The following is a 27,232-nucleotide window of genomic DNA, read 5'->3' as shown; positions in this document are numbered from 1 at the left end:
CCCTAAGTTTCACGCATCAGCGATTTCGTTGGTTTGGGGATTTTGAGATAACATCAACAATGATAACAAGCAGTAGTTCAAAAGGAAAAAATGACAAAAATGCACACAACCTGGACAATGGGAAAGCTAGGCTAGAAGGAAAATGCATGGGAGCTGCCATAGCCAATGAAGCAGAGACCACAAAGGCATGCTCTCCCACAAAAAATATATATTTTTTTATATATAACCCTGCAGCTTGACTGAAGTTATCAACTGATAGTCATAATTTTCCTTTTCCCATACAATGACTAGGAACATTTTCACCCTAAGAACCCCCCCCCCCCCCCGACACACACACATTTCCACATGGGAAACACAGGCTTAAGTATATTCCCCTGATTCCTTCTTTGCTTCTACAGCTCACGAGCAAAAGTTCCTGGGGCTACAACAGAAATTGAACGTTCACCCCAAAGGCATGGACACATCCCACCCACATCCTTCAGACATCTTTATTTGATGAACTTTGAATGAATTCCATCCTCTACAGTTCAGCCTACCTCATTCATAAAAGAAAGACATCACAATCCATGAACAAGAGATGGTTTCCACCAGGGACAGCTAGCAGCATGCTATACATGGCAGGAAAGACAAGGGATGCCCATTGATGACGGAATCCACAACATGATAGCCATTCTTCTATTTCAAACTCTCCTGAGACACAGTGTCAGAGCTGGGTTTCAAAGGGCAGCGGTGCACAGTCCTCCAGTCTCCTTCCAGAATATTTCAGGTACCAGGAAAAGATAGCAGAGCCTCCTAACTAGCATATGGAATTACTTCATTCTAGCATCAGGGGATTTAAACACCAGGCATGTTTTCCCTTGTCCAACAGCTGTCTTTACAATGAACATGACGTCAAAACAGATTTGCAGTGCAACAGAAGAAAACAATCAGTCATGTATACAAATACAAGAAAGGTCCATTACAAAATCCACACAATGTAAGGGGAAAAGTGGGTTTTTTCCCTTACAAAGATCAGATTAATAAGTGGAAGCAACATTATCAGAGATAAAAATCAAAACACAAAGGAAGCTAGGGAAACCCACCTATTTTCCTAAAATTCTTGTAAAGTTCAATTTCATATAGAAATTAGATCTAGCATCTCATCGAGATTTTCACAAAATATGTAGAAAAATGTCCCTGTATTTAAATTAAAATTTTGAACTACATCCCTAATACCCCTTTCAGCTTTTAAAAGACCCAATGAGATGATTGGGGAATATGTTCCAATTTGGAAGTTAATTACATAAAGAAAACATTTCTCTTCTAAAGATACCTGTTATTTTTGTAAAACGTCATTTCATCATTTCAGTTCATATAGAAAATCACTCCACTCAAAAAATAAGTTGAAGACAAACACAGGAGTAATATGACAGGTAAATTGTCTGAAATTTTTTAATCAAACCTCCTTGGGTGAATTTTACACAGAGATTGGCTGAGAACTCTACAAATTTTTGCCAAATGTCTTTTTTTAATCTGCACCTGAGGATATTTTTCCATGGATTTTAGAAAGAGTGGAAGAGAGAGGGAAAGACAGAGAGAAACAGCGATGTGAGAGAAACATCGGTTGGTTGCCTCCTGCACATGCCCTGTCCAGGTCCCAGGCCCAGGCCAGGGAGGAGCCTGCAACCAAGGTACGTGCCCTTGACTGGAATCGAACCTGGGACCCTCTGGTCCGCAGGCCAATGCTCTATCTAGTGAGCCAATCTGGCTAGGGTGCCAAATGTCTTTTTGACATATACAATGTCCTGAGATGGCCGCTGTTAATTCTAGCTGGTAAAGTTGGTTTAGTAACAAACGTACCAGGATCAGAATTCACCATAGACTCTTTGTGTGTGTGTAGAAGGCACCCTATATGATTCCATTGACATCTAAGCATTCCCTCATGTTCAGTTCACGACAGATAAACACCATCATGGTTTTCAGCTTCCAAAGGATGTACTGAATTCCCATTACCTGTAACCTTTGTACAACCCAGCAACAGTAACCTGTTAGCTTGAGTCTCAGATCATCCCCTTCTGTGTGCCAGGATTGTCCAATGAGCTTTTACATTTTCCTACACATCAATGAACAAAAATCACAACTCCTGCTCTGAAAACACAGACATTTAGAAATTCCACCATTCAGGGAGAGCCCAGCCGTCATGCAACCTTGTCCCTGAAATCAGGTTGTTCTCAATCACTTTAGAAAAAGAACCAATTTAAGGATCAATATGCATGGCCATCACATATTGATCTTTGCATTTTCTTTCAAATGATGCAGGTTTAAAACTTAAAATGATCCTCTCTTCTCGCCCTTCCTCCTGCCTTCAAACTCTCTTAGCAAAACCCAAGGACTCATAGGCATCGTTAGCTACATTTCCCAGATTCTTTGGCTCTTTAGGGTCTTCAAGTTGTCACTTCATCCAAAGTTCCCAAGCCTTGAATAGCCACAGAGACTTCCAGTTAAAGGGGAAAATATTGGTAGCTGAATGAATAATCTGAATGGAGGTTGATGGGGAGCTCAGATGGGCAAAGGTGACCTTCATCACACTCTCTTCCCCTTCCCTTCACAACAAGACACCCTTCTCCTCAGGGCACCACTGATAGAGCCTGGAAACCAGTTCTGTGCTCTTGAGTCTTAACTCCCCGAGTATTAAACATGCATGTGGACACACAAGTTTGAGATCAAAAGAAAAGAAAACTATGGCTTTTCCACACAACTCACTGCTTTAAAAACTCAAACTAGCTCTGAGTGTTGCTTTACATTTGGCCTTCTAGCTCTTCTAGGGAAGACGGGTAGTGTGTCTCTATGCACATTCAGAGCTCTCTGCACTGTGGGAAAAGCATGCTCATCAGATCACCTTTGGTGTCCACCATTCTTCTTAAAGCCACCAGAAGTAAAGAGTGAGCGGCTCAGTTTTGTTTTTCTTTAGCTAGAAGGTAGCTGATGGATGGGTTGTATACTCTCCAAGTGTGGCCTCACCCCTCTAATCCGTTACCTTTTCTCTGGGTGCTGTATTTTAAAATGGTGACTCTGTAGAATCAACAACATCAGGGAAACAATGAGAATGTTTTCTGATATCCAAATCAATGCCACTCTCTGAATCTCCATAAAGTTCATTATTTTTAGAGGAAATAATAAAGGTTTGGCTTACTGGTGGGTTTTCCCAAAGGAGAAAATCTCTATAGTAATATGGAAACTAAGGTAAGGGACATAGACCTATCTTCCAACTTCTTTTATCAGATTGCTCATTCATGGGTTTCCTAGCTTAGCACTGTTGTCTGCATTTATCTTTTCTTCCAGCCCCAGACCATGATTTCACTTCACAGTTCAGCTTCAAACCCCAAAGTCCAATGACAGTCCCAAAGGCAGTGGCCTCACTTGTTTGTTGAAATTGCTTGCAGACTCCAATACAAACACATGTAGTGCCCAAAATGATGTTAACCACTCATTTCTGGCCACAATAGAATATGACTTAAGAGGAAAATTACCCAACCCAGCTGCTCTTCCTTCAAAGGCTCAAGGCAAGTTTTATTATAAGGTCTAATATTTTGAATGCGGATTTGGCTAAAAGTTCCCTTAGGTATTTTTTTACAACTTTCAAGATTTGGGGACAGCAGAATCCATGTGGGCAGTCCATTCAGAAGTGTTGGTTCTGAGTTTTGATATATGAACATAGTCAGTTCCTTTTCCCATGTGTTAAGTCAGCCAAGGTCATATGTGATGGGCAGAGGAATAACAAGTACATGCAATCCAGGAAAACAGAGGAGACGGTGATGGCCTGGCAGAAGCCACAGACACGAGGGGCTACTCAGGAAGTTCTGTTTCGTATAGCAGGACACAAGGAAGTGCCTGAACTTTCCCCTGCTTTCTCTGAACTCAGTCTCCAAGTCGTAAGAGCATCAGCCTCATTCCTTGAAAAAAGGCCCTGAATCCCAGAAATGCAAAAGTATAACCTGGGGAAAACCCAGCCATGCCAAGATTAACTGCCTACTATCCATACCTGTCCACACTGACAACTATAATAAAGCAACACAATGCAAATCTCCCAAAATCTAACTGCCACTGCCCAAGAATAAAGAGTTTCGATGTCCTAGTTCAAGTGACAAGACAAGTAACATCGATCTGACAGCCCCAAGGAAGTAGGCTGGATGTTTTTAAAATACATTAACGTAGGCTTGTGTTACAAGGAGATATTGGTTTCTTTTCAAAAACACATCCCTACCTCAAAGTCCCTCACCTTGCTTCGTGTCTCTACGTAGGCCCTTGCTCACTGCAGACAGAAAAGAGGCTTTTAGAGAAATTTTGCTTGTAAAAGGAGTTTGGGTCGGGAACTGAAAAACTAAACCTCAATTTAAGTCTTGATTCCAAATGACTCCATCAGAAAACCTGCAAAGGTCAATGATATTTGCAGAGCTGTACACAGTGACTCTCTAAACCCCAGAAAACTGACCCACCCTCTCTGTAGACACCAGGAGCAGGTGGGGGGTGATGTACCTGGTGGCAAGGTGCTTCCCCAGAGAAGAATTTCATTTTGAAGGCTCTGGAATTTAGTTTTGCTTCCCCAGGTGAAGAGAGAACATTCTTTTAGGTAAACTGCTGGATTGAATACTTACATCTGCCTTCTGAAGGAGTTTCCGAGTGTCATCCTAAGTATGATGTATGTTTGCCTGATGATGCGGCAGGGGGAAACAAATGTTTCTGAAGAATAAAGAGATGAAAGCTCTAAGTAAAAGTGTTGTTCTGGTCTGGAAGAAAACAGAGACAGCGTGGATGACTGGCAGGCGGAGTTACCTGTAAGGCCTTCTGTACAGACAGGAAGGTGCCCTGACAGAATTGTACACACAGAAGGCGGAGCCAATTAGACAGTTGTCCCATAGAGAAGACAGAGCTTTCGCTAGAGGCTGTAGGGCTCAGAAATTCAGCCAGGTCTGGCAACCCAACATAATCACACCGGGAAAGGGCATTTTGCTTAGACCCCTTAAAATCAAAAGTTACTGATTATTTAAAAGAAGATTAAGGCAAAATAGCCCCATCACGTCAAGTCCAATGATGGTACTCAAGAGGTAGGCCGAGGTCCACTGTCACAGTGAGAGCTTGGAGCTCCAAGTCCACTGACAACAAGTATTTTGACCGCAAACCATTCTTTCTGACTTCCTTAAAAGAGGGCCAAATAGATGAGGTGGATGACTTGGCAGATTTGAAGAATTTTATCTGCCTTCTGCTTCTGAGTTAAGTATGGCCTCTCAAAGTCTCAAATCCTAATACCTCTCAGTAAAAAGGAAAACCAAAGGATTAGCGTCCAGGTTCATGATTCTCCTTGCACATCAATCACAACAGAAGCAAAAAGAGAAGCTAAGAGAAAGAGTGCAGTTAATGTCTACAAGAAGTGTGCCTTTCATTTCCAAGTTGAAGTAGGTTATGCTAGTTATTGAAAATAAAACGAAGGGAAAAAAACAACAGTAGGACTCGATTCAATCTAAAGTAAATTGTTCCCTTGGCTTCCACAGCAAGGAATACTTACCCGAGGAAATCAAGAGGCAATTTTCATGGGACTGAACAGTCCATCTTTCTGAATTCATCGTCCTACATCTACATCTGTCTTCCTAATCTGCCTCAACAGCAACTGAGCTAAATCCTCACTAAATGGAAGAACTCTATACAGAGGTAATTAGAGTTTTGCATTTGATGGCCTAGGACAGGTGTACCTGACCTAGGGGCCAAACCTAGCCCATCGTCTGACTCTCTAAACAAAGTTTTATTGGAACACAGCCCTGAGGTCATTCACGGACATATTGTGAATATGTCCTACCTACCAGTTGCAACAGAGACTGTATGAAATACAAAGCTAAAAATATTTATTGACTGCCCTTTCCAGAAAACATTTGCTAATTCCTGGTCTAGAATGTCAAGTCCATGTTCTGCAGAGCAGAGGTTATTGACCTTATGGGGTCTTTACACTGTACCCCGCTCCCTCCCCTCAACAAAAAATGCTCATAAAACTACGTGTTCCATGTACAATGTGCATTTTCCTGGGGAAAAGGTACTAGCAATTAACAGATTCCCAGAGGATTCCAGAGTATCCCAATTTAAAAGTGCCTCTAGCTATCAGCACGTTTACCAGTTCTAACACACACATACACACACACATACAAACACACACACACACACACACACACACACCCACCCCTAGATGAGAGGAATGCGATCTGCCAGAATAAAGTATCTTTTCTTCTATCAGGTTTCCTCTTTCTAGATTAACTCTGGCATTTTTTCCATCTGAGTCTATAAATGTTCAGGGGTCCAACTAAAAACTGTGCATTCTAATTCAACAAAAATTGAAGACTCCTTGAAGCCAGCAATCTCCCTTTAATTACATAGCTAGACACTAAGAGGGCAAAATCCCCAGCACACCAGAGGTTTAATTCATGTTACTAGATCTGACCCCCAGTTCGAAGGAATTTTATGAATATATGAACTCCACCTTCAAGGTCAGAGGGAACTATATCACCCACAATGCATTTGGGTAGGAGAGAGAAAACAGGCATCCACGGCACTGTCATGCGAGAGAGAACGTGTTTTGTGAGACACGTCTGGAAGAAGCAGAGTCGTTTCTGAGCAGAGCTGATGAAGCCCCTTGGTCACCAAAAGCGTTTTTGGTGTTCAACTATGAAAAGGTCAGCCCCTCCTTGCCTCCTTTGTGATTATGTTCCAAAGATACGAAGTCCACTGCATTTGGGGAAGCCAGGGCCCCCCTCAGTCTCAGTGCCAGCTCCTCTAATGCTGGGTAATAACTATTTCATTTTCTATGCTATGACCTATGGTGTGGCAGGAGCGATGAACAGCAAAGGAGGGGAGGACCTCAATTAAAAAGCTAGTCAGCCAGATGCAAGCAAAAACAATAAGAATGATGGCAAAATACACAGAGCGAAGTGATACAGAAGATCGAGTGGCCAAGAATTCCATTGTGAGGGCCACCACCTTGGACAGTGCAAACATCAGGATAACGTATACTGATGATCCCCACACTGTTTGCTGAGACACAATGAGGCAGGGCAGCGAACTCACGAGGGCACCATCAGGTACTGTAAATGTATGAAAGAAACAGAGCAACATCTGCAGGACATGGTACAAACCACCACTATTACGTTGTTTGGACCTAGTGACCTAATAAGTGGGATTATTAAGTATTTCTTTTGGGCTAGGGCACCATGAAAACATTTACTGAGACAACCAATGGCTCCATGAAGAGAAAGTTTGGGAATCCCTGGCATACACTTTTTGTGTATGTGTGTAAGGCTTGGAGGATAGACAAGCACAGTCAGATACACACAATTTTGAGCTATATCCACATGCCCATTTTCCATTTCAGGAAGTTAGAAGCTGCTATTTAATCAACTCTTTCTGACTTTATCAGTGGGACCCAATGGTCATTAGAACAATGGACTGTTCCTCCATATCAGGGCTGTCAATCATGGCCAAGAGATGAGGGCCATGTTTGAAATCAGGGACAATCCGGCTGATACTTTATCATCAAACATATGCATTAGGTGAGTTCTTTCTCCTTCAATGTCATCAATTGGAAGACTCTACACTTATTCCAGGAAGGCTGAAATTACTTAAAAACAAATGCACACTTTTTTGGGGGAAATATACATTTGAAATTATCTTCAGAGCCCATGCATGGTCATTTAAAAAAACTCAAGTCATAGTAAAACTTCAGCTCTGAGGGAAGATTTGAATTCTAGAAATGGAAAAGCACAGCTGGGAGCTAAGTCTGATACTGAAAGGCAGATAAAGCAAACAAGAAAATACCTCATAAGGATTTTTGTCAAACAAACTACTAAGGAGCAATTATAATATGATTCCGCATGTTACATGGATGGGAGAGGAAATGAATTCTGAAGACTTTTCTGAAAGAGAAATGGCAAATGTATTTTAGCAGCAGTATTTATATAAATATACAGTCTTTCATAGTGGCTACTCCGAAGGGCAGTACCCATTGATGCATACACACAGAAGGCACTGTCTTAAAGTCATGCCCATCACTTTTTTGGCAAACATGGAAATCAAGATTATATTTTTGTAAACATAAAGCCAATTTATAATATGGACAATTATAGAATACCCAGAAAAAAACAGCATGATTCTTTTATAGAGATACACTGACTTTCTACTACACTGATATAGACAAAGCTAATATTCAGATGGTGCATGTCTCTCTCTCTCTCTCTCTCTCTCTCTCTCCATATAGTATTTGGGACACACATACACACACTTTTAAATAATTATTAATTCCAATGGGTTAAATCTGAAAAGAAAGAAACATCAATTGAGCTATAAGCTGTTAAAGTGTGTATGCAATTTTAGGGACAATATACATATACGTGTATATATATATCTCCATCCAGAGACTCCCAACTTATATCAGCTTAAATATAGTTTATGCATCTTTATATTTTAAAATTAGTTGTTTATAACTTATAACACAGTTCTTAAAAAAAAAGCACATTCTACAATTTGGACTTGTAAGGCTAGGAAGCCAATCTACTTTGGTACATAATATACTTAATCACCATGTAGTACATCATTTCTCTGTGGAAAAGACATCCCAATTTTTCCATCAGTCTTCCAGGAACACGCCTTCTCTGACAGTGGCAAAGGTGTCCCCACTGATGAGGACAGGGAAAGAACTGGGGACTTCCGTTCCTCTCCACAGTCCCTCTTTACTCTTTGCAAATGTCCAAGAGAAATGTCAACTCTTTAGGAGGTACTAGACCAGTGTTCTCAACCCTGGCACACACCAGAATCACATGAGTGGCTTGAAAAAAACACCAACTCCCAGGTCCCACCCTGGACAGATGAAACCCAAATCCCTGGGACCCTGACAATGACGGTATTTCCAAGCCCCCAACAATTCCAATGTGCACTGGGGTTGAGGACCATCAACGAACTCCTTCTGTACCCCAGTATGGCGACTAACTCCTTTTCTACGCCAGTATGACTGTTGTGCAAGTCCAGACCCAGGGCTCACCGGCTAGAGAGGTATACACATGAGAAACACTCTCAGTTAAAAATATTTCCAAGTAGAAACTACACTGAACAACAGGTAGGAGTGACCTGACCCAGACCAGAGAGATGTTTTCTTTACATATTTCACAAAGCTGTAACGGAAGGACCTCAGATTTGTATCTACTACTTTCTTTTTGTATAAGATGGATGAATAAAAGCAAAAAATACAGTTGTGATTGTTTCTTTCTCTCTGACTCAGAGAGGAACCTGCAGATTGAGGACAGTGGGTCCGGAAGGGAACAGCCATGATCACTAGGATCATACGCCTCTTCTGGTAGAAAAAGATGCAGACAAGGGTAGCTTCAGAGCAGATGAAACGGATGCCGGCTCAAACAGGTATCTCTTGAAATTGAAAGCAAAGACATGTGCAATTACAATGCCACACCCACTCTGGGCAACTGCTATGAGCCAGAGGTCAAGAGCAAAGAGAAAACACAAACAGAGAAAAATACACAATTGCACTTCAAAGTCTGAAAAGGGAAGAAGGGGAGGATTTGAGGGAGCAGTCTTCTCTCCATATTTGTGAACTTGAGGCAAAGAAAGAAACAAGAGTGTTTCCTCCTCTTCCTTTTTTCATCAAAATCTTCTGCCTCGTATTGCAAGAGCAGACTTGTCTGAACCCAAAGTCCCAAAGCAATGTCTCCCGGTTGCCTTTTCCCTGTGGATCACTTCACTCCTTGATCTTCGAGGAACCTAAGCCCCAAATCAGAGAACGCATTGGTGTGTTTGGCTGCGAGGAAGAGTTCTTGTCTGCTGCTTGCTCAGCTAGCTAGGAATGCACGGCAGAGCTAGCCTCGTCCTGTGGAGCAAGCGCCTGCATGCTCCTGAAGAAAGATGTGCCTCAAGTCAAGTCGTGGAAACCTGCCAGTCCATTCCTAGGAATTAATCCGCCCCTCCCCATTATCTCTGCATCTGATCAAAGGACACCTAACTGCCTTTCATTTTCTTCTATTGCAGCCCTTCCATGGATAGTAAGGCTTCTTCACTGAATAAAACAAAATTTAAAAAAGTGAATACGTGAGCTACAAGGCAATCCTGGGGGTCTGTCCATTGTAGGAGGAGCAACAGCAGAAGGAACCAATTTACTGTGTGGTTTGAAGTGTATTTGCTCTCGTGACTGACGAATGTCCTCCTTACTAGGTACAGATATTCACAGAAGCCACTTGGCTGTAGTGGGACTTATCAAACACACACACACACACACACACACAAAGAGGTGGTAGAAAAATCACATCACGAATCACATTCCATTAAGACTACACCACAAATGTCAAAAGAACCCAGTTTGTGACTCTTTGAGCTGTGAGAAAAGTGACTTGATGTTTTCCAAAGTCGGGAAAAGAGTCTGACCAGCATACCTTGCCACTCCACCTGGAATATGTGGTTAGGACCCAGGACTGAGCAGAAATCTGAGAACATGCGGGAGCCACAACAGCTGAAAACACAGATATTTCACAAAAAGAGCTGCTTGTTGATACTTTTATAATACTCTTAAAGATGCATATTAAATAATTTCTTCTGGACCACAGACACAGTTGAACTTAAAACATAAAAGCCCTATAAATATTGACGACCCAGCCTTGTCTTCTGTGTCTTCCTCCTTGCATAAAATGGAATCTTTCCAACCAAGCGCTTGAACATAAATATTAAAATAATAAGTGGGACAGACTACAGGTCTACTTACAATTTCATCACTACTGTAGCACCTTTTTGACCAGGGCCAATGCACTCATTTTGTAAAGAACAAGAAAAGTCTGCGAAGCTTAAGGACTCATATGACACATCATTAAATATTTAATCACCTTTTTAAGTCCTAAGCTTTTATCATATTTCATCCATCTAGACAGTTCAATCTATACTATAGATTCCAAGGCCCCTTTTGGAGGGGGGAGAAAAAGAAAATTGGGAGAAAAAAAGCCTTCTTGGAGGCAGGGTTAAATTATCTCAAGGATGAGTTTCTGTTGGCGCTTTAGTGACCTTGCTTCACCCCGTAAACCCACCAATCCACAGGAGGGTCAACCGATTGAGTCCATCGTTTTTAGTCTCCAATAATCAATTTTACAAAAGATGCCACGTCTGTTGCTTTGGATTCATGTAGAGTGAAAAACGGATGTTGCTAGGAAAGAAAAGAAAAAATACATGATATTAAAATTTGTCACTGACAAGGTATGAGATGAGTTAATTAACAGATCTGTTTGGTAAACAAATTAATACCCTTATCAGGGCTAAACTGGACTCTTCCTACTTCATCACAAATCAAGTTCACATCTAGTGATGCAAACATTTTTATTTTTTTAAATATATTTTATTGATTTTTTACAGAGAGGAAGGGAGAGGGATAGAGAGTTGGAAACATCAATGGGAGAGAGACATCAATCAGCTGCCTCCTGCACACTCCCTACTGGGGATGTGCGCCCAACCAAGGTACATGCCCATGACCGAAATCGAACCTGGGACCCTTCAGTCCGCAGGCCGACGGTCTATTCACTGAGCCAAACCGGTTAGGGCGATGCAAACATTTTTAAAGATATTTTCTCTTAGCTGCCACGCTCCCATTTTGATATGTTCCCACTACAGAGGACCTATTGCTTAAACATATTACGTAATTAGGCTACATAGATCCTATTTATGGTAAAATACAAGGATCAGCAAAGACAGTTCAAACTCTGATTTATACATAACCCAGCCCTACAAAGAACTGTTATACGGATATAGCAGTAAAATAATTACAAGTTTCACAGGTTTATGCACAGTCACTTCTCAGGAAATAGGTGGTAGAATGAAAAACCAATTTTGCAGGACAGTAAACGGGCAAGACACTGCCTGCCCTTGACCCTGGAGAGCTGGTTTGGACTGGAAGGGTTAACAAAGCCACTTTCTAAGCCACATCTACAGCCTTGAGTTAGACTTACGTCCGTCTCTCTTGAGGAAGAGTTGATCCTTCCGGAAAATAATGTGGACTGCCAAACTCTAGCTATGGGTGGGGGAAACGCAACTCGGAGATCCAAGGTGGAAAAGCCAAAGAAATGGTCTCTATCCAAGCAGGTCACATGAAATCAACTTTATAAGAACATCAAGTCCAGCACTTTGCTCGGGGAATAGACATGGTCTGACACGAGAGGCCATGAATTTCAAAACAAGTTTGGAGGAAACAAAGCCATTTTCTCTGCACCAGAACCGTCTTCCCTAAATAACTCCATGTTGTAACAGCAACTGCCTGGCTGTACACTGGAGGCTTCCACCTCTAATTAGAAGGAGATACATCAGCTCATGATCCATCCACAGTTCTCACAGGGGAAATACAGCCAACCAACCAACCAAATCAAAAAGGACAGTCCCTCCAGGTAGGACCTGAGCCGGGTCCTGCTCCCCACTGCCCCCGCCACACAACACAGCCACCTTCCTGGTTGTCTGCTGGTATTCTTTCCAGCGCCTTGAGGAGCGGCTAACTATGAGCGCGTTTGCATGCAGACGAGTATCTATGTGACTCACTCTGTTTCCCCTGACTTGGGATTTTAGTTTACAACCTTCATGTTGCCCAGCTGTAGGGTTTCTAATTATATTTGTTGTAAACCGGACAGGAGGGGGCTGGATGAGTCAGCCCTGTGGGGAACTGAATGCCCACCCATGGAAGTTTTAGGAAACAATGCAAATGGGAGAGGAACAAAATATATATATATATGAAGCCCCGAAGAAGGGAGGTGGTCACTGCTCAGTATCAGGACCCAGAAAATGGGAAAGGCGTTCTGCTTTGGCCCAGAGAGAGGTTGGGTGTTGGCTCGGAGCCTCAAACCCACGAGATGAACTGAAGCTCTTGATGTCGGATCCTTGGTGCTGAGCTCTCTGGGTAAGTAAATACAGCGTTACTTCTGATTCCTAACCACTCACACAGCACACTTACCGCGCGCTTCACCACCATGCTTATTAGCTTCCCCACATCCCCTGGACATTTGGCGATCTTTTAATATACTTCAAAGTCTTTTACTATCAAAACAGGACATGCGAAACCTCAGATCATCTCAGTGACTGCTTCCCAGGCCAGCCAGCCCATCTTGCCTCTGGTTCTGTTGGTGGCTTTTAGTTCAGTGGATGGAGCCCAAGTCTGTGAATGAATTCAATAACCTGACCTGACATCTCTTTATAAAAAAAAAAAAATTCTCAGACATCTTCCAGTTTATTCTCGGGCTGGGGAAATGCAATGACAGCCAGAGGGCAGAGTGAGGGGAGGCAGGCAGGCTTGGCAGGATGGAAAGTGTGACTCGCCTGTGTGTGTGGGTTTGGAGGCTGTAAAAGGTTAGGGGGGAACCCGGGTCCTTCTATAAGCAGTTCACTAAAAATAGCAAGGACAGTGACCAGGGGATGAGCAAATTAGGCCCCATGAAATCATTGCCAGGCTGGGTTTCCCAAAAAAGGAGCCAGGTACAGGAAGGAAAGAATTCACCAGTGGCTGTACCTGGAGAAAACATGGAGTTCCAGGAACGTGATGCCAGGAGCATTGGGGCAATACAACTACCAATGGTCTCCATAGCCTACGAACAACACCTCACCCCTCGAGATGATGGTTTTCTATGGGGTCAGTCATCCTTAACACTGCCATTCAATCTAGAACAGGGGTGGGCAAACTTTTTGACTCGAGGGCCACAATGGGTTCTTAACTGGACCGGAGGGCTGGAACAAAAGCATGGATGGAGTGTTTGTGTGAACTAATATAAATTCAAAGTAAACATCATTACATAAAAGGGTACGGTCTTTTTTTTTTTAGTTTTATTCATTTCAAATGGGGTGGATCCGGCCCGAGGGACATAGTTTGCCCACAGCTGATCTAGAACATCCCAGGGTTTGTGGAGAACATAATCACCTCACTGGGCAATCACTTACGTTGCCTGGTTATCATTTCTGGTGGTTATCATCTGGGACAGGGGTCGACCACCGGTGGTCCGGGGTCCAAATCTAGCCCACTGCCTGTTTTCCAAATAAAGTTTTATTGGCACACGGCAGACCCATTTGTTTACATACTGAATATGGCTACTCTCACACTCAAACAACAGAAGTGAGCAGTCCCACAAAGCCAAAAACACTTACTATCTAACCCTTTACAGAAAAAGCTGGCTGGCCCTTGCTGTAGAAGAACAAATCCTACTGAGTCATGTCCCCCAATGGGAGTCTGAGAGAACAAGCAAACGAGATGATAGGAAAGCAAATACACCCACTCAATCCAAGTTAGAAGGAAAAACACTTGAGATTTCTATAAGAGGTACATGTCTGGGTTGGGGCCTTAATTATAGTGTCCTTCACCTGAAAAGGGGATTTCTGTCTTTTCTACCTCTTCACCAACTCCTACAACCTAAACAATGGCCTCTCAGCAAGTGCTTTCCCAACACTGAAGTCAAAGAACTTGGACTCAGATTTTCCACTTAAAAACCTCAATTCCACAGAAAAGCAAAGAGCCGTTATGGCCTTAAAAGGCAAGTCCAGTTCCAGTCCACAGAGACTAACGCCATACAAGCAAAGGGCTGCCCACACAACCTGACAACATTAATATGCAGACCACAGAAGACTACAGCGTTAGAATACACAGGGAAGGTAGAATTCAACAGCGGCGGCCGAGGTATGTTAAGTTAGAAATCAGCATTTTTTTCTTTAGTATTTTCCACTGAAACCTCTGATAAGAGGTCTCTTAGAAGAAGAAAAAAAAAAAGTTTTCCATTTTAAATAGCCAGAAACATATAGGAAATGTTCTTCTTATACATGAAAATACTGACAAACAAGGCAAGCTTCCAATAGGAGTCCTGGCTCCATAGGACCCCACAGGGACCACTCATGTCTGCTGCACTTTATGTGAAATTCATTTCTATTGCTCTGGGGGTTACATAAGCAAACCAAAAAGGGGAACCCAGGGCAGAAATGGCTGCCGGCTGGCTATTAAATACCTGATCAGGGCGAATAGTCAACCTGAACATGTAGTATGCTAAGATTTTCTCAAGGATTACTCATCTTTTCCCCCTCGATTGGGGGTCTTAATTTAATAAAGCTGGGAGAATGCTGAGTCGCAGGGGCTGCCTTTTCTACAAGGGCCATCTACTCAGGAGTTAGAATTCCTTCCTTCCTTCCTTCCTTCCTTTCTTCCTTTCTTCCTTCCTTTCTTTCTCAGGATCCTCAAATAAGTGAGGTCATACAGTATTTATTTTTCTGTCTGACTTATTTCACTTAGCATAATATCCTCAAGCTTCATCCATGGTGTTGCAAAGAGCAGAATTTCCTTCTTTTAAAAAAATATGTTTTTACCAATTTCAGAAAGGGAGAGGGAGAGAGCGAGCAATAGAGGCATCAATGACGAGAATCATTGATCAGCTGCCTGCTCCCAGATGGGGATTGAACCTGGAACCCAGGCATGTGCCTTGGCCAGGAATCGTACTGTGACCTCCTGAGTCATAGGTTGATACTCAACCACTGAGCCATACCGCTGTGCCACAGTTTCTTTTTTTTTTACTGAATTAATGTTCTAGTGTGTGTGTGTGTGTGTGTGTGTGTGTGTGTATCACAATTTCTTTATTTATCCATCAACAGACATTTAGACTATTTCCATGCCTTGACTATCTATCTATATATATAAAAGCCTAAGCGACTGACTGACTGGCTGACTGGCCAGTATGCGCAATGACCACCAGGGGGCAGAGGCTCAATGCACAGGCATGGAAACATAGAACAGACTGATGGATCTCAGAGGGAGGGGGGGAGAGGAGAGGGTGGGAAGAGATTATCCAAAGATCTTATATGCATACTAGAGGCCCAGTGTACGGATTTATGCACCAGTGGGGTCCCTCGGCCTGGCCTGTGGGGATCGGACTGAAAATGGCTCTCCGATATCCCCTGATGGGTCCCAGATTGCGAGAGAGTGCAGGCCTGGCCAAGGGACGCCCCTGCCCCCGGTGCAAAAATCTGTGCACTGGGCCTCTACTCTATATACAAAAGCCTAAGCAACTGGCCAACCAGCCAACAGTTCGACCATCCAACTGGTAGCTATGACGTGCATTGACCACCAGGGGGCAGACGCTCAATGTGGGACCTGCTGAGTGACAGCAACTTTGCAGAATACCCTCTTGCACTCTGGGACCCCTTGAGGGATGTTAGACTGCCAGTTTTGGCCCTATCCCCACAGGCCAGGCCGAGGGACCCCACTGGTGCACAAATCTGTGTACCAGGCCTCTTGTTATAAATAATGCTGCAATAAATCTGGGGGTGCAGATACCTCATTGAGACAGTGATTTTATTCCCTTCAAATATACACCCAGAAGTAGAATTGCTAAATGATATGATAGTTCTAATTTTAATTTTTTTGAGGAACCTCCACACTGCTTCCCATAGTGGCTGTACCAATTTACATTCTCACCAACAGTGCACAAGGGTTCTCTTTTCTCCATATCCCCGCTAACACTTATCTCTTGTCTTTTTTATAAAAGCCATTCTAACAGTGTGAGATGATATCTCATGTTGGTTTTCATTTGTAGTTCTCTCATGATTAGTAATAGTAAGAACCTTTTCATGTACTTGTTGGCAAAAATCCACAAGTGGGATCACATCAAACTAAAATGCTTCTGCATAGCCAAAGAAACCATCAACAAAAAGAAAGGGCAATCTACAGAACGGGAGAAAATATTTGCAAACCATGTGTCTGATAAGGGATTAATATCCTATCCACAATAGATAAAGAACATGTAAAACTAAATAGAAAAAAAAAGTTTGACTTAAAAATAGGCAAAGGACCTGAATAGACATTTTTCCAAAGAAGATATACAAATGGCCAACAAGCTCCTTTTTCCAAGTTGGAGCCACCTCACCATACCTCTTGCTCAGAGGAATCAGTAACCTGCCCCTCTACACCTGCCCTGATCGGTCTTGAAGCTGAGCAGAGCACTGCTTGAGAGTGGGATGGGATCGGAGCAAGCAAGCATTGTATGCCTGCTGGGTACCTGTGGTCTAGTAAGAAAGGTGTCAATGTTTTCTCTCCTCTCTTCTGCAGAGTGCATGAACAGAACTCTTCCATCCCCTGCTACAATTAAAACCTTGATAACTGTAACAAATCTGGGAGGGGGGGGAGTGTTTAAGAAACATTAGTAAATAGTCTAAATTTTATAATTTTTCAAAAAAAAAAAGTGTTCCTCCCACACTCAACATACACTGAGATACAGACTGCCAAGTCTGTCTAGTTGCCTGCCATCTATGTTAAAGAATCCTTTGTAATTAGCTTATAAAAGAAGGTACCACAACTTAAGAGAAACTATTTTAAAACAACAACTTGGAAGTCTTATTTCCACAGGTCATGCAGATGGTGAACTGTGAATGCTGAAGTCATATAATTCAGATGATTACGTCTCTGTCTTTTCTCCACTACAGTAAAAAACAGAAGGAAAAAAATGAAGGGATTCTTTCCTCCCTAAACACCCATCAAAAAGAAATTCCTCCAAATAATCCTAAATATTTTATCAAAAATCAGTCACATAGCATTGACATGTCTTTCAATGTTAAAATCCTTTAAATCATGCTTTCCTTCATTTTATATAGTAACTAGAGGCCTGGTGCATGAAAATTCGTGCACTCGGGGAGAGGAGTCCCTCAGCCTGGCCTGTTCCTTCTCACAGTCTGGGACCCCTTAGGGGATGTCCATCTGCCGGCTTAGGCCCACTCCCTGGGGGACTGGGCCTAAGCTGGCAGTCAGACATTCCTCTAGCAGCCCTGGACCCCTTGGGGGATGTCCAATTGTGGCTTAGGCCCACTCCCCTAAGCCGTAGTCAGACATCCTTAGTACTGCAGAGGAGGCAGGAGAGGCTCCCACCACTGCCACTGCGCTCACCACCCGTGAGCTCAGCTTCTGGCTGAGTGGTGCTCCCCCTGTGGGAGCACACTGACCACCAGGGGACAGCTCCTGCATTGAGCGTCTGCCTCCTGGTGGTGAGTGCACATCATAGTGACCAGTCAATCCACCATGAGGGTCAATTTGCATATTACCCTTTTATTATATAGGATATATGACTCTTCCTGTCTTTAACATTTGAAAATGTAAATTTTATAGACATATTTGGCCTAGATGCTATTGTTTATCAGCATGGAAAGTTTGCTAAAGCTGTTAACATGGCCCATGTTATAATACAGGAGGATTTAGGACAAATGAAGGGCTCAATGGTTTATTTGTTTTTTTCTTCAGTTTTATTCCAGTTATCAATATCTCAATGAGTCAGTCAGCTCTTCCACTATGGTTGTTCGATTGTGATTTAGGTATCAGGTACTTTATCGCTACTCCCTGTTAGTTTGGACATGTTGATGACGCTAACAGTACTCACCATAAGCTCTGGATACGTTGGCCGTTCTTTGGAATTCTTCTTCAAGCTTAAAGGAAAAAAAAAATTAATCACATTAAAATCTAGAAATCATCTGCATTTTCACTAGCCTAGGATTTCAGAACTTGTAGAACACTAAACACAACCCGCTTTAAAAACATACTGAAACCAAAGATCTCCTATCTTGACTTTCCTCTTCTATTATATTTACAAGTTATATCTTAAATCACTCCGTGTGTACCTTACAGGAAAGAACAGGTGTGTGAGTGTGTGTGCGTCTGTGTGTTTACTTTCCTTTGGTACTTTACCAATGATGTATAAACTAGCTTTTCTGATCTAAAGCCATTCTATTTCAAAATACACATCTACTTTCCTTCAAAACAATTTGTACTCCACCCCCACTGGCAAAGAACTTGGCAGGTATTCCTTATATTACGTCTGTTATCTCTTCCCTATCTTCAATACCTTGTTCTCCTTGCTCCCAATCCCCTGAACATATAATTTGTTTTTATACATTCTTAGCCAAACCTGCCTGAGACAGAAGCAATACTCCCAATAAAATGTCTAAGGCAGTGGTTCTCAACCTTCCTAATGCCGTGACCCTTTAATACAGTTCCTCATGTTGTGGTGACCCCCAACCATAAAATTATTTTCGTTGCTACTTCATAACTGTAATTTTTCTACTGTTATGAATCGTCATGTAAATATCTGATATGCAGGATGTATTTTCATTGTTATAAATTGAACATAATTAAAGCACAGTGATTCATCACAAAAACAATATGTAATTATATATGTGTTTTCTGATGGTCTTAGGCGACCCCTGTGAAAGGGTCGTTCGATCCCCAAAGGGGTCGCGACCCACAGGTTGAGAACCGCTGGTCTAAGGTAAGGGTGCTTGTTTCCAACTCTTTGCGTGCCCTGAAAGAGAAAGTCACGGCTAGTGACTTAGCAATTTCTCTTCTTACAATACTTTGTGGTCATGGGCTCCTATCCAGTGGCTCCCCTTCACTTAGCTGTCTACAGACACAGACATTTTAATAACATTGGATATTCGGAGACAAAAGCAATAAAACTGCCATCGGAAGAGACCTGCCCTTCCACCTACCCCTGAATCCATCCCCAGCCTTACCATGGAAAAAAAATAAAATAAAAGAAGTGGTTTATTTGGAGTTGGAATCCCAGGTTACAGAATGGAGAAAAGGATGATTTTGAAAACGGATTTGCCAGGCAACCTACACACTGCCCTTGCCCATTTGGCCACAAAATCGTACACGGATGGAGAGGAAGGTGGCCTGGTGCTGGAGGCGGCTGGGACCTGTGTTCATGGATCACTCTGAGCACATGAGACCCAGGATGAGCGCTGCTCCAGACACGGAGCCCAACAATGAGGAGGGGATGGGAGCAGGTACAGAGCCATAGGAGAGTGGAGTAGTTGAGACGCTTTGAGAAACTGTGGCTTAAAACAAAATGAAATGAAGGAAAAGAGGAAACTTTTGAACCGAGACAACTTAAAGCAGCCTACCAGTTTATTCCGGGCAATGCTGTGGGTAGAAGCCAGGGAACCTGGGGCAGGGTACAGGTAGATGTGAGGAGAGAAGTTTCAGTCTGGAACTGAGGGCTGATCTAGGACCTAGCGACCCCACTGACCAGACCACCTATGAGAGAAAGTTTCATCTCAACGGAGGATAAAAATAAGAGGGGATTAGAAAGAGGAATTATCAACGGTGGAGGTGGACTGACATGGGAAGTTGTGCCTGGGTGAGATGAATGAGGCCTTGTCACTCCCACTCACGCCTCTGCGTGTCCCTGTTTCCTGAGATTCCACTGGGCTCTCCCAGTGGTTCCCGATGGCAAAGATCCATTTGGTAATGAACTTACCATCTCTTTTCTTTTCAGGTAGGAGAACTTAAAACTTCCGTTTTTTAAGGAGAGGTAATTTTAAGTCAGGAAGAGTATAAGAAAATTTCTCCAGTATTTTTTTTCTAATCTGTATAAAGAAAATGTGGGCAACTCTCCCAAGTGGATCCGTCATAATGGGTTAAGGACTCCTGAAATCTCAGAGATTGCTGGTCAGCAGGCTAGGTCTCAACTTACAGCCACTAATCAGGAAGCTCAAAATTTACCGTGAGCACCACTGCAGCGCTGACAGAAAATATGTACACAGCAAACCAAGGCTGTTTATTGCATTAATGTAGCCGACAGAACCCACTCTACCTTCCAAATTGAGAACACGTCAAAACATGTCCTCGGAATCGCACAATACTCCGTGTCAGGTTAGGGGGAAAGGCACTTCCATGTTCAATAGGAAGTGCTTGAAATTCAGTATAAAATAACAACGGCGGAGCTCAAAGCGACACTGATTTCTTTTGGATCTGAGTCAAGACATTTGAATTTTCAAGTGGCTTGTCATTTTCAAGCGTGCAATTAGCTCACAGCCCTAATTCTTCATCCAAATGCCACAACACACGCTCCTGACCGTAGCCAACACTGAAAGGCAGCTTCATGCTCTCTTGAGGATTGCTAGGCTCGAGTTTGTGCTGACCGGAGGATTTCTGTCTGCTTGAATCTGCCCTCCCCACCCCCCACCCCCCCCCACCCCCCCACACCCTCCATCGTTTCCAAGAAGGCTAAGCAGTACATCCACAAAATAAACACACACACTGCCTTTCAAGCCATACATATGTCATCAGCTAAATACATAGCCAGTGCCTCTTTTACTGTCCTTCCTGAACAAGTTGGGAACTATATTTGCTTGTCTCTGTTTTATACTAGTTCCTCTGAGTCAGACAGTGTCAATGTCCGGGTGGGCCTCCAACACACGCCAACGTGCCCCTAGGCGGGTCAGCTGGGCAGAGCCTCTTCCACCGGCCTGAAGGGAGAGTAGAACCAAAGCCAAGCTGCTCTGGTGTTCTGTGGGGGGGGGGCGGGGGGGGAGGGCGGGGTGTCTCCAGTGACCTCCATCAGTCCTCCAGTGACCTCCATCAGTCCCCAAGCCTGGAGACTATAGGAAGGGGCTGCGGTGAACAATGTAAGCCTGCCAGGATCCCGTTGCCTGGAGAGACCCATTTGTTTAACCTTCTGCTGGGCTAGACCGCATGGCTTCTCTATCAGACTTCTCTGGGATGAAACCCCCAACGAGGTATCCATGGCCGGCATGACTGACACCAGGAACCCTTTAAAACCCCTGTGATAGGAAAGCCACATGTGGGGGCGGGGGGCGGGGAAGGAGAAGACAACCCCATTCAGTAGTCCCTATTTCAAAGTAAGTACACCAAGGAAGGGCTGGATGTTTATTGTGGTTTTTTCCTTCAAGTTCATGAGGAATAAACGCCGTAACGTTTTCTTTCCTCCACACCTTCCCTCGAGATTATGTTTCTCTGATGTTATTGCAAAAGAAATCAAGCAGCTGGATCTCTGGGCTCTAGAGCTAACTCCCCTGCGAGAGCTTCCTACTCCGCCCACACACCACACAAACTGATACCCCACATATTCAATCTGAGGACAGTGGCTTCCAAGTGGATCCCTTGGATGAAGTTGTATGGAACGGAGCACCACTATGATGTCATCGAATGCTTAGGGAGGACGCCTCTCCTGAGAGCTCACGAATCCTCTGATGGAGAACTAGGCTGTGAGCAATATACCCCTTTTCTTCTAGGTGAACGGTTAGTCCAGAGACAGATGTTGGCGCCAAAAGCATAGATATATTCATCTCGAAATTGGATATTAAATCCTTCACTTTCCAAATCTGGAGTCCCCATCCTCACTTACAATAAAGAGTTGGGGCTTTTTGAGATGTGTTGAAGAATCAAGGCCTAGGTCATAAAAATATAAAAAAATCCATGGCGATCACTCCAAAAAGGGTCCTTTCATGAAGAGGTGTCTCAAAAACACAGTTTTCTATGTAGGAAAATGGAGAACCCACCATAAAAGGGAGCTGCCCTCAGAGGTTGAGGTAACAGCCTCTTCCTCCATCGTGGAAAAGAAGAGGTGCCCTTAGGTTACGATGATTTTCTCACTCTTTCCACCCGGCTCCAGATCAAACTTAAAACTCTCAGTGCTAACACAAGTGAAACAATTAGACTGCCATGACGGGAGGTAGGCATTTGTGTGCTAATACATACAAAAAAATTAAAACGCTTCCACAAAGATCTGAGCCATTCATAAAATCATTCCGCCAAAACACAGACAGACAACGGCAGGCCACCCTCAGACCTCAAGGGTGGCATGGGGCTAGAGCTAACCAAAAGTCCAAGAGGCCTCAGTTTCACCAGCTACAGACAGTTGCTTTGTCTCAGGATGTTTCCCAATAAAAGCTGTATTCAGAACGCTTCCTCCAGAGAACATGGAGGCCAAGGGGCATGAAGACGCTGTACCCTCCAACAGCCTTCAGATCCCCAGCCCCTTCCTCAGCAGCAAGTGGCCAGCACGGATCCTCTCCAAGAGTCCCAGCTGGGCCGGACCCCTTCTCTGATGTCCCCCGCCCCCTAATGCTTCCCTGCTTCTGCAGGATGCCCAAATAAGCTCACTTGGCTCTATTCTGTGCTTTCTTTTCGCATCCCTTCCCAGCACCCCTCACAAAGATCATTAGCATCCAAGTACATTAGGCACCATGGTCCCTATGCAAACAGAAACCATGAGATTTTCTGGAGAAAACCGCTCCCTCTCCTACTTTCCTCCATTCCGCTGGCAATGTTGATACAAAGTTTACAGCATCCGTATGGCTCCTTTTATCTTTCCACTCCAACCATCTTTGCATTCCCTTCTCAGACCCCTAATGCTGTCTGTCATACCACGGGGGCATGTAGAGCCAGTTAGCACGTACTCTGTAGGAGACAGCCTACCAAACGCTGGAAGTGCTTTCGAGACTTCTAGGTACCTGAGTAACACTCTGCAACTAGCCACTGCCTTCTCATCAGAGGTAATCCTTTGCGTCTTACCTCCTGCCCACCCCTGAACCTCCAATGGGTCCCACCATCTTTCTCTTTATGTCCTAATCAACATCCAATTGCTTAGCCCTCTCGTAACAGAGTTTTTCCCTTTTATGCCATGAGGCACGAGGTTTCTCCTGCTTGGAATACCCTCCCCTCCCCTCCTTGCCTTTCTCTTGGACATCACGTCACGTGGTGTCAGCTCAGGATTTACCTCCTCCAGAAACGCCACCCCAACGCCTTTCCTCTGAGCTCCCCAAATACTCTAGAAATATCTCCACCCCTGGGCCTGCCACAGCCTGAGCTCAGTGAGGGCAGGGGCTGGATGGAGGCATCTCTGTTGCTCCAGCTCCGAGGGCTCGCTCCACAAATGCGCTGGAATGAATGCATGCGTGATGGACTAGACCCGATGGAGGAACTTCTCAGAACTGCTCTTCCTGCGCCCGGGCACCTGGGAGACGAGTTTTCTTACCACTGCGAGGTAAAGTCGACAAACTCTTCGGAGAACTTGTCTGCGGGCAGCTGTGGTGACGGCTCCTCCACCACCTGTTTGAGCTGCTGGAAAGGAGTTCCCCATGAATCGTAGGGAAACCGAAGGATGGCCAACTCAATCTGGGGGGGAGAGGAGAAAAGGAGATGACGCTGAAATTGGGGTTCCCTACGGAATCCGCTGTGTCTTCCCCCAGGAGAACCAGGGGGGAGAAACCATGGGGAAGTTCAAGTACAATTTTAGGAGAAAAGAAACTAATCATAAGTTCTGTAGCAAATTCCGCCCCCCCCCCCCACCCCACCCCCACCGATTCCTAGTGCTAGGGATGGTCAAATATAATCTTCCTAAGCCTGTTTAAAACCGAGTCCTCCCCCTAACCTACGGTGGCACTTTAAAGTGACAGGCCACAGTCTTACACTTCGAGATTTAAAGCAACCGGGTTTTCCACCTTTCAGTCCAAAAAGTGATTCTCGGCCCTAAGGCTTCTAGAGCTGTGTACATCTGCTGCCACCTGCAGGTCCCTCCCGGGAACGAAATAAAAACAACGGAGGACCCAAGGACTGATCTTTTTTTGGACTTGAATAAAGGCCGCTTTGCTGTCATAGATCACATGTCTGCTGGGCAGGGACGTGAAGTAACTCTCGGATTAAACAGCTGCTGCGCCTGGGAAGGAGCCAGGAGCGCCGTGGAGAACTCAGACCCTGGCGGTACAGTGAGCATCCACCGTCACTACAGTCACCAGGCACTGATCGGAGAACTTGAGGGCTGAGCCTCTGGAAATCACACTATTTTATCATGTCGTTTCGCTGCACCTGACCTCGGCAGCCAAGACGTCTATCACAGCCAGATTAGGAGATGCATACGTCCTGGCGGACACAGCTCTTACAGGGTCCACACGCACTGGCACTCTTTTGAGTGGCTTAAGCTTCCTTGACCCTTGATGAGAATAATTTAATTTTAAGGAAACTACCGGGAGCGGTCGTCGGACCCTCTCATTTTACAGATGAGAACCGTTAGACAGTCCATCACCTACGCAAGGGCATACGGCTACTGGGAGGTGGAACAAAGAGCACAACGGGGTCTGCCCAATCCCAGCCCTGCATTCCTCCTGCACCTACTGCAAGCCACTGCCACTCAGAACCCCCTGCCATCTCAGGCACAAAGGATGCCCAAGCCCAGCACATAGGACGACTGCCCAGAACCTCATCGCCCACGATGGTTATCATGCGCTACCATGGTGATGCCCAGGCTCCAAATGTCAGACTTCACACTGTAGCCCTTCTGGTTGAGCTCCGGGTTTATCCTTTCCGGCTGGAGAGGGGACAGAAAAAGACAGAGGTGACATTCTTAGCTCAATAAAGTCTCTGGGGGTGAGGGCAGCACCCGCTGCCAAGTGAGTTGTCTGAAGCTGTAAACGCTGCCTCCCAGGCCAAGCAGGCTCACCAACGACAATAAATATCAATGCTGCCACAGCTCTTGCCCTCACTCTACATTAGTCTTCTTCTTGGAGACAAGAATAAATTATAGTCCCCTCACAATTCAAAACTGGTTTTCATTTTCCTTCAGAAGAAACGGGATGTCCAGCGGCTTTGCCAGTCTAGACTGTTCCTTGTTAAAAACACCAACAGTCTCGCCCAGTCGGTGTGGCACAGTGACTGAGCATGGAGCTATGAACCAGAAGGTCATAGTTCGATTCCCGATCAGGGCACTTGCCTGGGTTTCGGGCTCGATCTCCAGTGGGGGGCGTGCAGGAGGCAGCCCATCACTGATTCTCTCTCATCACTGATGTTTCTATCTCTCTCTCCCTCTCCCTTCCTCTCTGAAATCAATAAAATATATATTTTTTTTAAAAAAAGAAAGGAAACATCCTAAAAAAAAAACCTCACAAAAAATACCAACAGTCTAACAGTCCAGAACTCAGTGGGAAAAAAAAAAATTAGTAAGAGTCCCTGGGCTACTGTCTGGTGTTAATAAACTGACCCACTTGTAGTTAAACAGGGACAAGAGGTTTTTAATTTCCAAACACAAATCCCATTTCAACATTGAACACAGTAGGAGTCCTGTAAGTTAAAGGGGACCCCCAGGTCTCTGCTGACAGCAGTGAATCCTCACAGCTATGAGTTTCTCCCAGACTAACCTGAATGATTCACTTGGGTCATTTAAATTCTTTTTACTGTTCTGCCCTCAACAAACAAGGTGACACACCCTTCGACTCAGGGTGGGAAAATGTGTGGGTGGCATGCATTATTTACATGTTTTTCAAACAGTATATCTTTTTATTTGTTTGTTTTTGTTTCAAACAATATACCTTTTTGCTTGATTCATATATATATATAAAACAAGTGACTGAGGATTTCAGACAGGAAATGTTTAAGAAAAAAAAGAAGATGCAGAGTATTTCTTGGGTCTTAGTTACATTTCATATATATATATATATATTACTGATTTTTTACAGAGAGGAAGGGAGAGGGATAGAGAGTTAGAAACATCGATGAGAGAGAAACATCGATCAGCTGCCTCCTGCACACCTGGGGATGTGCCTGCAACCAAGGTACATGCCCTTGACCAGAATCGAACCTGGGACCTTTAAGTCCGCAGGCCAACACTCTATCTACTGATACCAGTTAGGGCCTTAGTTACATTTCCATTTCCCCTCCTGTAGCCATCCAATTCCTATTCCCTGGCGCGGTTTGCATTCTGACGCCACCCCCAGCCCTGGACTTACAGCCATGTACGGTTTGCATCCTGCATCGATAGTTTTAGCCACCGAGTCCACAAGGTAGCCACTGATGCCAAAGTCGCACATCTTCACTTGGCCCAGAGCATTGATGAGCACGTTGGAAGGCTTGACGTCTGAAAGCAAGAACAAGGAGAGGCATCATCCCAGTCTGCTCTGAGGATGCATCGCCCCTACCTACCACCAGAGGGCCTGAAATCTCCATTTCTCCTCAGCTTCCTTTCCCCATGGCCAACACAAGAGTAAATGCCACCCCTGACTCACTGACATACTTCTTATTACTTTCAACCTGATTTCTATTTCATGGGTTGTCTTTCTTATAGGACTGTGTGAAGCCACCAATGGATAAGAACTGTTTCAAAAAAAAAAAAAAAAAAAAAAAAAAACAAGAAAAGGAAGGAAGGAAGGAAGGAAGGAAGGAAGGAAGGAAGGAAGGAAAAGCCCAGCCAGCATGGCTCAATGGTTGAGCATTGATCTATAAACCAGAAGGTCACAGTTGGATTCACAGTCAGGGCACATGCAGGAGGCAGCCAATCAATGGTTCTCTCTCATCACTGATGTTTCTATCTCTCTTTTGCTCCCTTCCTCTCTGAAATCAATAAAAATATATGTATTTTTGAAAGGAATTGTTTCTTCTATTTTATCATCT

At 44.1% G+C, this 27,232-nt stretch overlaps 1 protein-coding gene across 2 annotated transcripts in view; it reads right to left on the bottom strand.

Annotated features, from left to right (window-relative positions):
* Positions 1–328: 328 nt before the first annotated feature.
* Positions 329–27,232, bottom strand: part of MAP2K6 (mitogen-activated protein kinase kinase 6) — a 103,466-nt gene continuing 76,562 nt past the window's right edge. For both annotated transcript variants that reach the window (XM_070393111.1, XM_070393112.1), the window contains exons 8-12: positions 26,572–26,699; positions 25,080–25,157; positions 23,829–23,968; positions 18,429–18,474; positions 329–11,206 (exon numbers count right to left, since the gene is read on the bottom strand). In XM_070393111.1, the coding sequence (XP_070249212.1) occupies positions 11,129–11,206; positions 18,429–18,474; positions 23,829–23,968; positions 25,080–25,157; positions 26,572–26,699 (470 nt within the window). In that variant the 3' untranslated portion in view covers positions 329–11,128. The remainder of the gene's footprint in view (positions 11,207–18,428; positions 18,475–23,828; positions 23,969–25,079; positions 25,158–26,571; positions 26,700–27,232) is intronic.

This window comes from Myotis yumanensis, unplaced genomic scaffold, assembly GCF_028538775.1.
Source record: "Myotis yumanensis isolate MYYU_CA2020_CCGP unplaced genomic scaffold, mMyoYum1.0.hap1 SCAF_16, whole genome shotgun sequence".
Classification (NCBI taxonomy): domain Eukaryota; kingdom Metazoa; phylum Chordata; class Mammalia; order Chiroptera; family Vespertilionidae; genus Myotis; species Myotis yumanensis.
The sequence above is the reverse complement of the archived record's forward strand: the minus strand, read 5'-3'. Positions and strand labels throughout refer to the sequence as shown.